The 15,506-nt window shown below is 39.0% G+C and overlaps 1 protein-coding gene across 2 annotated transcripts in view; it reads right to left on the reverse strand.

Annotated features, from left to right (window-relative positions):
• The window catches only part of LOC130161943 (zinc finger protein 385C-like), a 72,903-nt gene that overhangs the window by 11,940 nt on the left and 45,457 nt on the right, over positions 1 to 15,506 (reverse strand). For both annotated transcript variants that reach the window (XM_056365343.1, XM_056365344.1), the window contains one exon: positions 892 to 1,046. In XM_056365343.1, the coding sequence (XP_056221318.1) occupies positions 892 to 1,046 (155 nt within the window). The remainder of the gene's footprint in view (positions 1 to 891; positions 1,047 to 15,506) is intronic.

The following is a 15,506-nucleotide window of genomic DNA, read 5'->3' on the forward strand; positions in this document are numbered from 1 at the left end:
GTCATCCTGGGATTGAATGGATTATCGCACAGTTTTATGTTAAACATCGATGTCTTTGCTGAAGAGAGATGATATTTTTCAGAAAAAAAGATGAAGAAATTGCAATTCATTTCACACTTTTTAAAACCATCTTTTTTTGGCCAATTCTAATCATATTTTCAATCCCTACAGTGCAGCAGTGTTAGTTGAGTCATATTTTTAGCTTTGGGTGTCAGACAGGAATCTTTTCCCAGCCTCCCACATGCCTGATACATTTAGCACTTTCCTCTGATTAGTCTCATTAAGGGTTAAAGCTAAATGTAGACTATAAACATCTGATGCTTCACCATTCAGAGCCAGACCAAACATATACAGCATATGTGTGTATGAGAGAGAAGTGTTATATTTGGGATGTGTTCATCATATGTTTACCACTGGTTCAGAGCTAAATGATATTGAGAACCTGCCAATGCAGACCTGAAATATTTTCCTATATAACATGACAACAAATTGCACATTCCAAGTGAAATAAAGTTGTTTATAAAACACATGCTTGACATTTTTTGCTTCACAGTTTTCCTTAAATGATTTTGTCAAGTCATTCTCCCAAACAAAGTTTTGTTCAAGCTGACGGCCACAAGTGTTGCAGACATCACAAGAGGCTGATCTGTTGTTTCCATTTTTCAATTCAAAATACATGTAATGCAACATTATAGCTTCACGTTGACTTTCTAAATTATATGCCATTCTGCTGCATGTATTGCATAATATCTGTAAACACACATATGGGGACTTTAGTTCAAACTTGCCTTGGGTTTGGACAGAAAAAAGTTCAGGTTCTGTTTTGGGCTGGAAACATTTTCTCACTGTAGCCTGATGCGTTTATATGAGAAATGTGATGCGGCATCTCACCGTGTTGAAATTGGGGAAGAGGCTGAGCGGCGAGGAGCCGTTGACTCTGAGCGGCAGAAAGTGCTCCAGTTGGGCATGAGTCTGCGGCTGGAGGGCTCGACCTGGCAGAGGCAGGGACCCCAGGAGCGGGTGGACCTGACTCTGGGACAGTGCACCTATAGCAGGGATGATCACAAGTACATAAACACATCAATGTGACAACTGTTTTCTCTAACTCCTCTGTAATCTTCTCTATCTAAAAATCACCTTTGAAGATTTGTCGAGAGCCACCACAGCACATGGCATATGAAATCAATGTTCCCTACAGCAAAGGATTCACTCAGAAAAGCTTTAATGTCTTTGGTAATAGCTGGAGATAAATGATGAGCGCCTTTCTGTGGCCTTTTCCTGCTTCACAAGTCCATAGTTTATCTTGACAAATGTCTCTGGCCTTTAAACACAGCACTAGTGTGTGTGATTGTGGGGTTTGATTCTTTCTCAGATCCTTCAAACAGGTCATTCAAGATAAAGAGTAAAGGAAATTTGACTGAGGTTTAAGGTGAGTTGTAGATAGTACATACTGTACATTTTTAAGTACATATTTGTTTGGTCTTTTTTGCTCACCAATGTTCTATCTTCTAGCATACATTACTTTACCTCCGAGGTGTTTAATCTGATGAACCCCACAGCAATTTCATTCAAAATCACATTTTACTTTGAAACCTCTTTCCGCATGACCTCTCATCTGACCACGCTTTATTTTGGTTGCCTTGAATGCTTTCAGACCGCTCATGCTTTAAAGAACACCAAGGCACTGACCTTTGTCTAGACCCAAAGTAAACATTAGTGTGCTCACATTAAAATTCACACTGTCTTACATAAGCATGGTGTTTAGAGAATGTCTTTAGTGCCTGTATACTGAGGTTGTTAAGTTTAAAATGTCAGAATAAAAGAATAAAATAAATATAATAATGGATCTGGATCTAGTGTATGTGTGCATGCTATCTTTATGTACGCATTTCTCTGTTACAAAATGTACAATTTTGAGTGGATTTTTTAATGGAAGTTCCATAGGTAGATTATTTAGCAGTATAGATGGTAACATCATATCAAGAGTGTTTTTTGTTGAGATAAGGTAGTTACTGCTCCTTTTCCTCAGGTTAATTGAACTAAATTTATTTCTGTAGGTGATTCCCTACATTTCCCTGAATGATGATGAAACGAGAATCAAACTTGCTGTATTCATTTGGGTTGGGCCTGTACAGCTAGAAGGCAATGCTGCAGCAGAATCATGACAGTATGTACATGTCTGTTGAATGTCTATGAGCAGACGCTTCAAAGAAGAAAACTTAATTCAAAGTTAAGTATTTTTCTGCTCTTTGCTGCCGAAACTCCATTTTCGCTGCGGTTGAAATATCTTAAGGTAAAAAACGGGAAGAAAAATCAGGGACGTTTTAAAACCAGCCATCTGTGTTTATGCAATATAATATCATGAGTTTTTCTTCCATTTGAAAGACAGAGCTTGACATGGTATAGATTAAAAATGTGTGGTTAGAGAGGGTGGAGGGGAGGTCTGGCCTTAGCGGGGTGGAAAATGTCAAGAGGAGGTTGATGAGAACGCTGGAGAGAAAATTGGCTGGTTGGTGGATTCTCCTGCATAGAAAAACTGAATGAAATTAACTGATGATGGAGGATAAAGAGAGATGACTCACTAAAACACAATGTACACATTTACCCTGACTGAAAAATTAATCTCCCTTGGGGTAAGATAACAAATAAAATTGCAAATAAATTGAATTCTCAAAACATAGTAAAGAGTACAGTATAGTATAGAGTAAAAGACTGTTGCCGAACTAGTACCAAAACATAGGATATCATTAAATGTACTGTTCATGTACACTTACTGCAGAGAGAAAATGATAAAGTTGGATGTTATAATGCTATTTCAACCACAAACCACAACAACAATTTTCTGCTTTTGCAATGTGGATTTCATGTTTTATCTCTGGGGAAGAGGCAGCTTCGAAAGTCCTTGAGCATTAGTATGTTTTTACTAATCTGGTTTCATATTCAAAATGGTTCTTGAAGGCTGAGCGGAGGAAGGGGACAGAACAGAGGAAGGCGAATGGAAAAGGAAAAACAATCTTTTCATATTCAAAACATGCATTTTATCAACAGTACTGCAGAGAGAATACTTAATACAGGCACATGGTTATAGTAATCATACAAAAGGGTTTGAGCAGAAGCTAGAGAGATTTGTTAAATTGTTTCCATGCAGGTGACCCAATGTTTACTTCAGGCAACAGCTAACAGAGCAGCGACAATCACATCACATCTTGTTTTATTATTGCCTGCAGCTACAAATGCCTCAGGGTAACTTTTCTCTGGCAGAGAATATAACAAAATGTAAAAGCTTGCCATAATTTGTTTTAAATCTCATTCAGAGTAATCCAAGCAAATGCCTCATTGGTAGTGAAATATGCAAATGTATTTTGGAGTCTAGACAGCCATGCTTGCAGCTCCTTCAGGCTCAGTCTTGCTTTGAGCTATTGCTAATGTCCAGCATGCTAACATGCTCACATGATAATGCTTAATGCTTATAATGTTTACCATGTTCTTAGTTTAGCATGCTAACATTAGCTAATTAGCACTAAACTCAAAGCACAACTGAGACTGATGGGAATGTTATTAGTTTTGAAGTCGTGAACAAACTGATGATGTTGCTAGATGAAGGGTTGGGGGTGGGGTATGAACTTTTGCACAAAATGTCAAGGTAATACAGTCTAGACCAAATGTTGTTATGTTGCTTGTATACTATTCTCAAAAGAACAGACAAATTGTGGAGCCGTCATAAATCAAGGCAAATTTAAATTTTATATTTTGGGACTGAAAAACATGAACTACTAAAACAGATTTAATTCCCACATCTGGTCATCAGACGGACCAGTGAGGGGTTAACCACCAATGATTCAAAGTCACAAAACATTCAAACATGGGGGACAGTCAGCGCTAACACCAACTAAACATTCAACTTAATAAAGCCATATTGTTACATTTTAATCTTTGTTGTAGATTATTTGTTGTTTTATTTTGGTACAGTTTATTCTGTTGATTCAGAGAATTTCCACCCACTCCAGTGTACTTTGCTAGTGTTTAGATTAGCGTTTGAAGTGAGAGGCGTGATTATAATTATTACTGTTTATTTGCTCCTGCATGTGTAATGAGCACCACAGATCTCCCTGGTAAACACACATTCGCAAAATCACACACAAGTAACACGTGTTTACTGATTGAATTTGTTTTTGATGAATTCCATTTTCATTTGAATGTTCAACCAGGACTATTCATGTACTGCTGATGCCAATAAAGTCTATTGAATTGCATTACACTGAATCAAGAGCAAATGAAAGAGTGGCGAGAAATGAGAGAAAGTGAAAGAGAGACATTGAGAGACAACCACAGGCTGATGAGAGACTGTTTTTTTCCCTCTGCTAGGCCGATGTGCTTAATCTGCCTGTCAGTATGACTTTTGGGGACATTGATTCCCTCTCCTACACAAATCTGAAATTGATCTCATTAATCTCCTACGCATATATTCACAAAACACATCAGGGCGAGACGTTTAATTAACTGCATTTTGCACTGAACAAACTAGAAGCTGCCATCATCTGTGAGAATTTGTCCAACATCAGGCAACGAAAGGAACACAAGTCTGACAGGATGGTACTTTTCAAGTTACCCATCCTGTCTGCATTCAGAAAGTGTCACAAAGGCTTCCTGTCATGGGAACTTGACAAGATGGACGAAAGCTGTGGTTATATTAGTTTCATCCAATCATACTAGGAATGTGTTAACCAGCAGGCTTTGATTAGTTTTATAAATAGTCACTCATCACTATTAAAACTTCATGAGCTCACAGACATGAACTCAATAACAGCACCCATAAGCTAAAAGAAAAAGACTAAGTGCAGTGGTTTACTTAACCATCAAAGATAACCTCACATTCAAGGAAAACAAACCAACAAACATTGTGAAAAAGATGTCTGTAAAACTGTTTACAAGATACCTCACACTGGAAACTACTCTTTGTAATGTGATGTCGTAATCCATGCCTGTATTGTATAATGAACTTTCCTAGACCTAGGAAAAGTGAGGGCTTTTTGTGACACTATCTGTGTAAAAGTCTATGAGCTGTTCAGGAAAGTGGGGGAAACACTTATGTGCATGTGGGTCGTACAACATAGAAGCAAACCAAGAAGCTCAAAAACTTTTTTGGCTTATGCACCAGGGGAGAAATTTACGTTCAAGTGAGTTGGATCTGTCTTTCAGTGCAGCACTTCCTTTAATACAGTACATCAATGGCAGTAAAGCAATTTTGGTGAACTAGCTGCGCAGGAATTGCAACATATTCATCATATGATGCACACTGGCCCAAAAAACATTTTAACCATCCACAATTATTGGAAAGGGATTAGCTCTTAAACTGTCAATCAAAAACCCCACAAAAATGATTTTGTGTATCATGAGAATTTGATCCATTTGTCCAGTAACATTGTATGTATTAAATAATTTTATCCAATTCATGTGTGTGGGAAGCCAACAGTAAGAAGCCGACTCCAGCCAGCGGAAGTGAGATGTACATGCTCTCAACAGGCTCCTCTGGGGAAGGACTCTAGTGTTCATACTGTTTGGGCTCAAGAAGCGAGCTGGAGAGGAGGAAGGAGGAATGTGGAGGCTTTCTTGGTGAATGCACCATGTGAGCAACTTTTCGCACAGTACTCACTTCTCCTTAATACACCCATGGCTAAGCCCTGTCCCCGCTATGCTTGTCAAGCTTTCTGTAGTTGAACAGCACAAATGCTGTTTGCTGTTTTCAGCTGACTCATTTTAAATTACTTTTTTTAAAGGTCTTAAATATGTGATGGCTACATATGCTAAAAGTATGAGGCTACAGTTAAATACATGCAAAAAATGTGCATCCTCACCAGATGATGATCTCAAGTGTAGAGCTACCTTAGTTTATTGAGTATTATGATGATGTCAAGTGTAATGAGGAAGAAGTATAATTTTTTTACTTTTAACATTACATGAGTAAAAGCTTCTGGCATGAGGACTAACTGCTGCATTAAGCAAACATTGAGCTAGCTTGTGTCATGTTGGCTGGGGTTGTTGGGAGTGTAAACCTCACTAAAAAGCCAACAAAGAGCATGACAGAGCTGCTAATGTTAGCCTAAATTCTGCTGACATCCAGGACTGGCTTCCACATACTACAGAAATTATGCAGGGGGGCTTTTTTTTTTAATTTTTTTTTTTTAGCATAAGCTGTAACCCCACAAACTATCCAATATGGTTCTCCTGGGCTGTGGAAGCAGCACACTGTTCCTAGTGCAGGTAGTAAGCTATTAGCTGCACATGATAACAATTCCAGGTGAGAGCAGGCAAACACACTGTTTAATCCATTACACATTTACTCTCAGCAAAAAGAAAACAGTGAATTGAGCAGGGGGTTGTGCTTGTGTCACTTCTGATTTCCCCCTACGTTATGTGTATTATTCCACACATTAAAATTAGCAAGTTCCCACTCTCTAATCTGTATTCACTTTCTTTTTCCATGCAGGAAGATAGCTTCTTCCATGGAGGCTGGGAGTGTAGGTCACAGCAACCAACCTTCCCTTATTGAGAAGGGATAAAAGATTATGAGCTGGAGAAATTATAGCACCTTGAAAAAAAACTGGGGAAAAGCTTAATCTCTATTATTCTCAGGATTAGTCTCTGGGTGACTCAACATCACAGCAATCACAGAGGGAGAGAAATGGCATCTTTCCATGAAGTGCGGAAAAAAGGGGGGATGAGAAGCTTTCATAGCTGCGAATAAGAGCGAAGGCATCAGAGGAAAGGCTGCTTTGGCTCGTTTCATGGTGAATGCATTTCCTAGGATCATCTGTCTGAACCGGGCTCTCTGTCTTCAGCCTGAAACATCATGGCAGTGTGGAGGCATGCTCTCATTTCTGACACCTACCAACATCCCCTGATGAGCCTTCTCTGTGTGGTGTTAATGCTTTGTGACATTAACATCTGAATTAGGACTGTTTCTTCATTTCACTGAATTTAATGTGAAATTAATCCACAACATTTTGCAACAATATTACCATCAAAATATGTTAATAAATGATGCATCTCTGGAGATTGATTTAAGGATGGCAGCAGATTTGGTCAAAGAGTGCCAGAGCTGGTGTGGTGTAGGTGACTCTATATCAAGTCAAATGGCAGAAGGGAAACTTCAGTGCAGATTATTTTAGTCCTGTGGGAATATTTTTCACATTACGATAGATATTATATATCTGAGCTTTGATTCTCAGACCAAGCTCAGTTTGGCTTGACTTAACCCCATAGATTTGGGACAGTATGCCCTCTAATTTCTCTTTTATTCACTCAACTCAAGATTCATTGTATTCACTTTGTCATCTTTTCCCCTCTCAATGAGACAAAGGTATATAGCAATGTTTTGTTCGGCCTACAGTCGCTAACCATGTACTTTTTTTTTGTCCCCTCATTTTGGAAACCACAAATGTGCAAATGTGTTTGTATAATATCTGGTGTTGACATCGAGGTCTTTACGCATCATAAATCTGAAGCCAGGCCCGCGGTGTCATTTTAATGGTCTATTGAGCTGGTTAATATTAGCACTGAATAAAGAGCTTGTAATCAAATCCCATTAAACAACTCATTCCTGTTTGTAATATATGTTAATAAAAACTTTTATTATAGAGACAGAATGAGTATTTTGGGCACATGGTATGTTGTGTTACTACAGCTAATAGCATATAGTATTTAGTATCATTACAAACATATTACACAGACAAAAGAGCCTATACAAATTGTGTTCATATACTGTATAATGACCATCTCACACACTGTATGAACTGCTTTTCTCTCACCAAAATGTTCTCTACCAAAGCCATCACAAGTCACTACTGCAGAGTCTGTGTATACGGTGCAGATCAGAAAATCCTACTCACTCTATCTTTAACTAACACTAATCTTTCTATTTGCAGACTAGCAGTTAGTCATAACAAATGGTTTAATCAAATAGAAAGGATTAAGCACTGAGAAACGTGGAATTTAAATACTAAAAAATGCTGCCTCTGTTGACAAGGTTTTTTCTGTTAAGCTTGCAAAACACATTGTCAAATAATGAAAATTGAATGGTATGTTTTCCACTCCACAATAGCATGAAGCTCACAGCTTTTTTGAGTCATAAAACAGAAGTGGTTAGTGCACTGCTGCTTTTGCAGTAATGATGATGCCATTCATTGCTTACACAACAAGCAGAGAGCTAGGCATTTATGATGAGCTCTGGTGGATGAATTAGCATCCATTAAAACTGCCATTGACAGCTCCGCTAAGCTCTCTCCACTGGAAACAAAAAGGTGGAGAGTGAAGGTCTAATTTCCATGATGGCTTAAAATGCTGCCCCCGCCTTGCACTGTGTGGTCTTTAAATAAATCATCTTTATTGTGACAAAGTACATTTAGGGCACGACTGGCAGCCAACAGGCAAATTCTCCCGCTGGCTGTCACTGTCTATTTAAACTCACACAGCCACAGCTGGCAGAGCCAGCGGCTTCGTGAGAATTTCTACCTGCAGGGCACCATCCAGTCCAGATCAGGCTCCCCACGGTAATCTGTCCTACTTTCAACTGGAGTGTTGTGGGCCCCATTTTCACCCCAGGGTCTATAAACTTCTATTGAATTTGTTCAATGTGAAATCTAGGACTGGTGTCCTCTGGTCACAGAAAAATCTCAGGAAACTGTGATTGGTCTAAAAAGGACGTAAGCAGAAGCAGCAGCTCTATTGTCCACATTCATTAAAATCAAAATAATCAGGAGATTCAAAATTAATCACGTTTTTACTGTCTTTTCTGCTACGCTGCTGGGACAAAACAGCAGATCAGTAGCAAATGTAAGCTAATGCTAGCTCATTATCGTGAAGTTTACAGGAGGCTGTCAGCTTGCAGAGACTTTTCATTTCCATAGAGTTTCCACAAGGCATCAGTTTTATTTTTAAGTCTTTTTAGTCTAATGTAAATAGACCAAATTATATTCAATAACTGCCCTGTCTGGTACAATAAGAAAGTAATATTCTTGGTATGTTCTGGTGAAGCATCATTTGAGTTACTATAACTATGATCATTCATTTCCAAATCATGTTTATGCCAAGAAGATGCATTTTGAAAACAGGTTAAACATCAAATCAAATTTAATTCACATGATGTATTCAGAGTTAACACTTGTGATTCTGAATCTTTTGTACTAGCTGTAAAAGGATAAACAAACACTGAAAGATAAAGCTGATCTGCAGGGAATGAGCATAAATACACTATCAGTGCTGCTCAGACAGAGCAGTGTTTGTTGTGTTGTGTGTTTGTTTCCTTTATCAACCCTCTGCCCTTCCATAGCTTTCTGCGCGTCTGTATCAAGCACACTTAAAACAAACTGCCGCCATCTGCTTGAAATGAGATAAGCCTGAGTCCAATCAGGCCTGCTGAGCGGCAGTCAGCAGATGTGCAGCACATACTTATTGATATTTAAAGTCTGTGTGCAGCTTTATCCGCCTCATGAACTTAGTAATTAGCAGCTTTCTGTCTCAATGCCCCTCTCTGAGCTGCAATGAAGCTGTGAGTTTGAAGGATCGTACATTAGCGGCTTCAGAGATGACAACTGCTTACTGGTGTGTTTATCAGGGCTACATTTACGAAGATAAGCTAGCATCTGTAGATTTATCACAGAGGTCAGTAATTTTAAGAGCTCTCATAGATTGTTAAAGAAAAGCAACGTTTGCCTCATAATCTGGGGAATAGTAGTGATAGTCTGGTTTTCAAGAGTTGGTTAGTTGATGTCCTTTCCTTCCATAAAAAATAACAAACAAACAAAAACATTATTTATTAGTTCTATGTGAACTGCAATAGAGTGCTGCAGGGATGACTTATTTTTATTGGCCAATAAGAAAGTTAGCATTACCCTGTTTCCCATGACTGAAAGCCAATGTGATTTTTCCATTGGATTCCAGGTTTTAGGACTCATTCCTGCAGCACTCTAGTTAGCAACCTAACCATTAGCCTCCTTAAGGTGGAGTGCTAGCTAATCAACTAACTACATTAGATGGTGGAGTTACAGGTTATGTTAGCCTGTAACTCCACTAAAATGCCTTGTTCACAATGGCACATCCACTGAGTAATGTTAGTATGGACTGTGTGAAAGCCAGTCAGACAAACAAACAAATAAAATATAAGCTATTAGAAGCTTAGTTCATTCGAGAAGTAATGAAATTCCTTCTGGGCGTTCCTGATATATTGCATTCACAAGAATGTGAGATCACCGGGACCTTGAACTTTGACCTTTGACCACCAAAATCTAACCAGTTCATCCTTGAATCCTAATGAAGGTTGGTGCCTAAAGGTGTTATTGAGATATTGTGGTCATGATAATGGGATGGATGGACGGTCATAATATTGCCTCCAGCCCTGGTTGTCGCTGGCACGGAGGAATAATAACTAGCTACACACTGTAATACAAAAATAATGCTGCTCCTTTATTTCCATGATTTCTATATTCATCATCAACCAATGAGGATACTGATTTTTATTTTAGATTTTTATTTTTTTTAGATCTGTCAGCTTCAGTCTTTTGGCATGCTATCAGGTAGCCATCAATTGCACATGTAAGAACCCTTTTACAGGGTCAAAACCTTTTCAATACACAACAACATACAGTGGCTAACACCACTCACCTTACATACTTCACTGCATCTAACCTAATCACACATGTTGACATGAGATGCATGAATCCTAATGGCGAGCACTTGAATTTTCCGTCAACGTTTTTTGTGCAATGTCATGTCTCCTGGCAGCTGCATATTTCAGCAGGTTAAGCATTTTCTGCTTGATTTTCGAGGCACGTTGCCGGAATTGGAGGCACAATATTTTCATTCATGTCAGCATTTCAGCAAAATACCAAAACGTGAATGCATTTTGCTGACAGAATGTGCAGTTTGTGTGTGTGTGTGTGGGCCTGCCACTGTGTGTGCCTCAGTGTGTGCGTTTCTTAAATTGAAGCATGTGCCATATTTTAGCCATTTCAGAGTTTCTGTAACAAATGACTTAAATCGTTTGCCACCACTCCAAAGAGAGATTTAAAAAACACAGAAAATGTCCTCAGTCAGCAGCTGGTCATGTACAGTAGCCAGCAGGAAGTAGGAATACTGAAAAGCCAACTTCACGCATGTCAAAACTTAGAAATAGTGCTGGCTCTTCCATGTCTGAGGAGAAAGCAGTTTTTACTATTTCACTTTTCCACAGTTCTCACAGTTTATGTAGACAGCAAGGTTCAGAGAGACGTAGAGCCACAGGCTAACTACTCCAATTTAAAGGACTTGGAATAGAAGGTGCGTCAGTGCCAGTGTTCACAAGAATCCATTGCCCAGTATAGTGACACAAAAAAAAAACCTGCGTCAAATGAACACATTCTCATTTTGCATTTGCATCATTTGGGGTTGTTAAGTTTCATTATAGAACTGGATATCCTTCCTTCATATGACAGAATTCTGTCCCTGGAGGACATTGGATTTTATCAGGTAAGTGCAAATGGAAACCATGTCCTTGTTTACAAAAATTTGGCCTCTGTGGTCCATGAATAATCAGCAACAGCATTTGGCTTTTAGTTTTCAAGATACTTTTTCATGGAGCAAAGTGTTTAGGGTGAAATTTTGGACAAATTGTGATGCTAAACAAAAGGTCATTATGTCAATTAAAAAAAATCATGGCACAGTGAGTAGCCATACTTTCATGACAATCATACCAGCAGCTTTGGAAAATAGTGTCCTCTGGACCAAAGTGTTGAACCAGCCAACAGACTGACCGACTTCAGTGATTCACTACATGTGCACTATGACACTGTCAGATACAGTACAATATCGGCCAACTCATTCACACAGAGTTTAAAGAAACATATACAGGACAGAAAAAATGCAAATAAGTGACAAAATTAGACATGTGAATAGCAGGGTAGTCTGTGTACACAGTGCAGGTGCCATACTTCGATTGTTTCCTAGTTAAGGGAGACTGAAGCTGTTTGGACAAGTAGCATTATACAGTCTGATGGCTGTTGACTTAATGGAGTGTCTCAGACACCTGAGCTCGCACCTTCAGAGGATGAGAATAATTGTTTTTTTAGCCGTTTATTTATCCCAACGCTGATGCTGGCTCCCCAGCACACCAACACAAAGAATACTGCACAGTGTATTAAGAGTGACTGTTTCATGTGTTTTAGAGGTGGTGTGATTGCATACAAAGTCAGGAGAAAGATGCAAGTTGACATGGATTTGCCTCAGTTGCTTAGATGTAAAGATGCAAGATTTTTAATGTTTCAAGATGAGAAACAAAATGTGTGTGTATCCATGGCTATGAATCTGCCTCGTAAGTGTACAAAGACCAACTACCAAACAGTGTTGGTGCGTCCATTGCCATCTGGCTTACAGCTAATGTCTGTACAGTTGGTTCACCGGCAGTTTTGGGAGAATAAACAGAAGGAGGAGGAGGACCAGTGATCACATTCGAAGCTAGGTGAAACTTTTTGGAGCTGGTACTGGCACCATACTCTAACCTCATTTAATTCCACTTATAACTGATGCCATAAAAGTAATGGAAAACTTTGAATGACTGTGATTAGCTTTTGGTCACTGCAAATTAAACCACTGATCATAAAATGGTTGTCATGATGATCATGTGTCTGTTGGCGAGGATTCACGTATCAACCAGTTGCCTGTACAACAAAAATTTAATAGAAAAGTAAAAAGATTTCAGTGACTAGTCGTTCAACTTGATGTGGGTGAAAAAAGTCTCTTGGATTATGCACGAACAGTACACATCGTCTCTCTTCAACAGTACGTCTACACTGTCAAACTTGTCAGGTTTGATTTGCATCCCCCAGGTTTTGTGACGCTGTGCTACTTTTTTACCTTTTTACACTTAATGGTGACACGTAAATGGTTCCTTGCTCTGTTGGAAATCCATTACTGGGCATCGTGGACCATATGACTGACCTCTTGGGTGATGTACAAATTGTCAGCAGCGAGGGAGGGTAAGAAGTGGGCAGGTAAGAGGTGTCTGGGTGTTGAGGGAAGTAGGCCAAGGATGCCAGAGACAAACCTAATGAATACCAAGTTTAATCATTTTGTGCTGTCCTAATGTTTCTCTAGTGTGTTCCTGATAGTCAACAGTCAGAAAACTATCTACGTATCTACTCTGCATCTCCATCATATTGTTTCTATATAATGTGCTTCTCTCAGCCCTTAATCCAGAGGTTATTATTTGGAAAAATAAATATATCTGATTTTACTTGAATCATCAGGACCCACAGCAGGTGATTTAATCTCTAATGCATTAAAGAACCTTTTAGTGTCCTCTGCCAAAAAGTGCACTAGAGCCACTATCTGGTCACCAGAAATCTTGAGGCTGCGTAAACTCCTGGCAAATCCAGCATATAACAGAAATCCATTGCATGTGTCTAAACCATTAAAATAACTTAATGTAGTAGGTACTGGCATGCAGGCTCCATTCTCAGGATACATTTGAAAAAAATTTTGCCTTCATTTTGATGCAGGATGTGAGTCACTCCAAGCTTCAACATGTACAGCTAGAAGTTTGATATGATTTGGAAAAGAAAAATCATTGCAGAAATCCTCACATTTAACTGTAGGGATCCCTGTTTTTCTCAAGATTCTCATTTTCTCTTTATGACAAATCAGATTTCACTGGTGTGATGAATCATAAATATAAGGGGGTGTACAGTTTAAGAACAATCATGCCATTCAAACTTACATCTCCTCAAGATTCACAACTCGACCCTGCAACTACCAAAGACGCTATAGCCACACATTCATATATATGGAGGTAGAGATAAGTGTAAAGAGCAAGGTGACCATGGGAACTTAGATGTACGATAACCTCATGTGCATGACCTCTATTGATTATGATCAACCACCAGCAAAGTAAAATGTGTTTATGTGCTTATACGAACTGTGGAGACCATCTGGGGATAAAAGCCAGGTCCCCACAAAGGTTAACATTACATTTTCAGGCTAAAACTTGTTTTTTTTTTAATTGGATTTGGTTTGATTAAGGCCAGGGTTTGGGTTCAGCATATTTTGCATGGCTTGGATAGGGGTAAGCATTCAGAAAATGATTGTAATACAGTATGTCCTCTTAAGTGGCAGAAATGTGTGCGTGTGTGTGTGTGTGTGCGTGTGTGTGTGCGCACGCGTGCGTGTGTGTGTGTGTGAACTCCCACAGTCATTAACAGTCAAGCTAATCAAACTCACACTGTCAACACTCTACAATGACTGATTGGGGCTGTCAGTCTCAGTTAGCAGGGCTGAGGTAAAGGAGGGCACAGACTCTGCTGCACCAGCCAAAGATTTGTAATGAGACTCACAAAATTAGACAGCCTGCCGCATTTTTCTATTCAGACTGTATCAAAATGAGTTTCTGAAATTCAAAAAGACTGGTGAAATGAGTGTGATGTGCTCAAATGTAAATACAGCACACGTCCTCTATGTACAAGAGCAAGATAATGTGTCACGATAACATGAAATAATCATGTAAGAGAAACAACTACACAAGGATTTAACATTGAAAGACAAGAATGAGAAGTAAAAGGTAAAAGCCTTTGACTTCAACAACGAGTTCAATTCACAGTTCATGCAAAGATGTTCTCTTATTTATTATACGCAACTTTAACCGTTACATTAAGCAGAATTGTTTATCTAGGTTTAAAATATCTTCTTGGCGGTTTTTTCACATGGCGACACATGGTATCTGTAAGAGTAACACAGTTTTTATTACTGTCACAAATTTACACCATAATCTTTAAAATGTATACAACACTACACTCACCAAGCACTTTATTAGGAAAACCTGTGCACCTGCTTATTGATGGAATCAGCCAATCATGCGGCAGCAGTGTAATGCTCAAAACCATGCAGAAGCAGGTCGGAGCTACAGTCAATGTTCACATCAAACATCAGAATGAGGAAAAAGTGTGATCTCAGTGACTTTGATTGTGGCATTGTTGTGTGATGCACTCGTGTCAACATGGACCAGAATCTCAAGGGAATGTTTCTAACATCTTGTCGAATCCATGACACAAAGGCCTGAGGCTGTTTTGACAGCAGAGGGAGGCCCTATCCCGGATTAGAATGGTGCCTCTAATAAAGTTCTCAGCGAGTGGATGTTGTCACATACACACAAGCTGATACTGAGTAAATCCAAAATGACAGTTGTGAAATCAAGTTGGCATGTCATAATGTATTTGCACTGAACTTAAAAACTTGACTCTGCGCTGTTTCAAGGACTGCGGTGGCACAAATAAATTAAAATGCTCTCACTTACTCAAGGCACCGAGTCACAGTACAGAAGATTAATTAAATTTGTTCTCTAAGATAATCTGCACTATCAGTATTGCAATTAAAACCATACTTCACCATCTTCATTACCCTTCGATTAGAATAATGAGTCATTAACGATGCTGCATGGTGAATATGAGCCCCAACAGGAAAATCAATGGTCCCATCTAAACTGA

Source organism: Seriola aureovittata, chromosome 21, assembly GCF_021018895.1.
Source record: "Seriola aureovittata isolate HTS-2021-v1 ecotype China chromosome 21, ASM2101889v1, whole genome shotgun sequence".
In the NCBI taxonomy this organism is placed as follows: Eukaryota; Metazoa; Chordata; class Actinopteri; order Carangiformes; family Carangidae; genus Seriola; species Seriola aureovittata.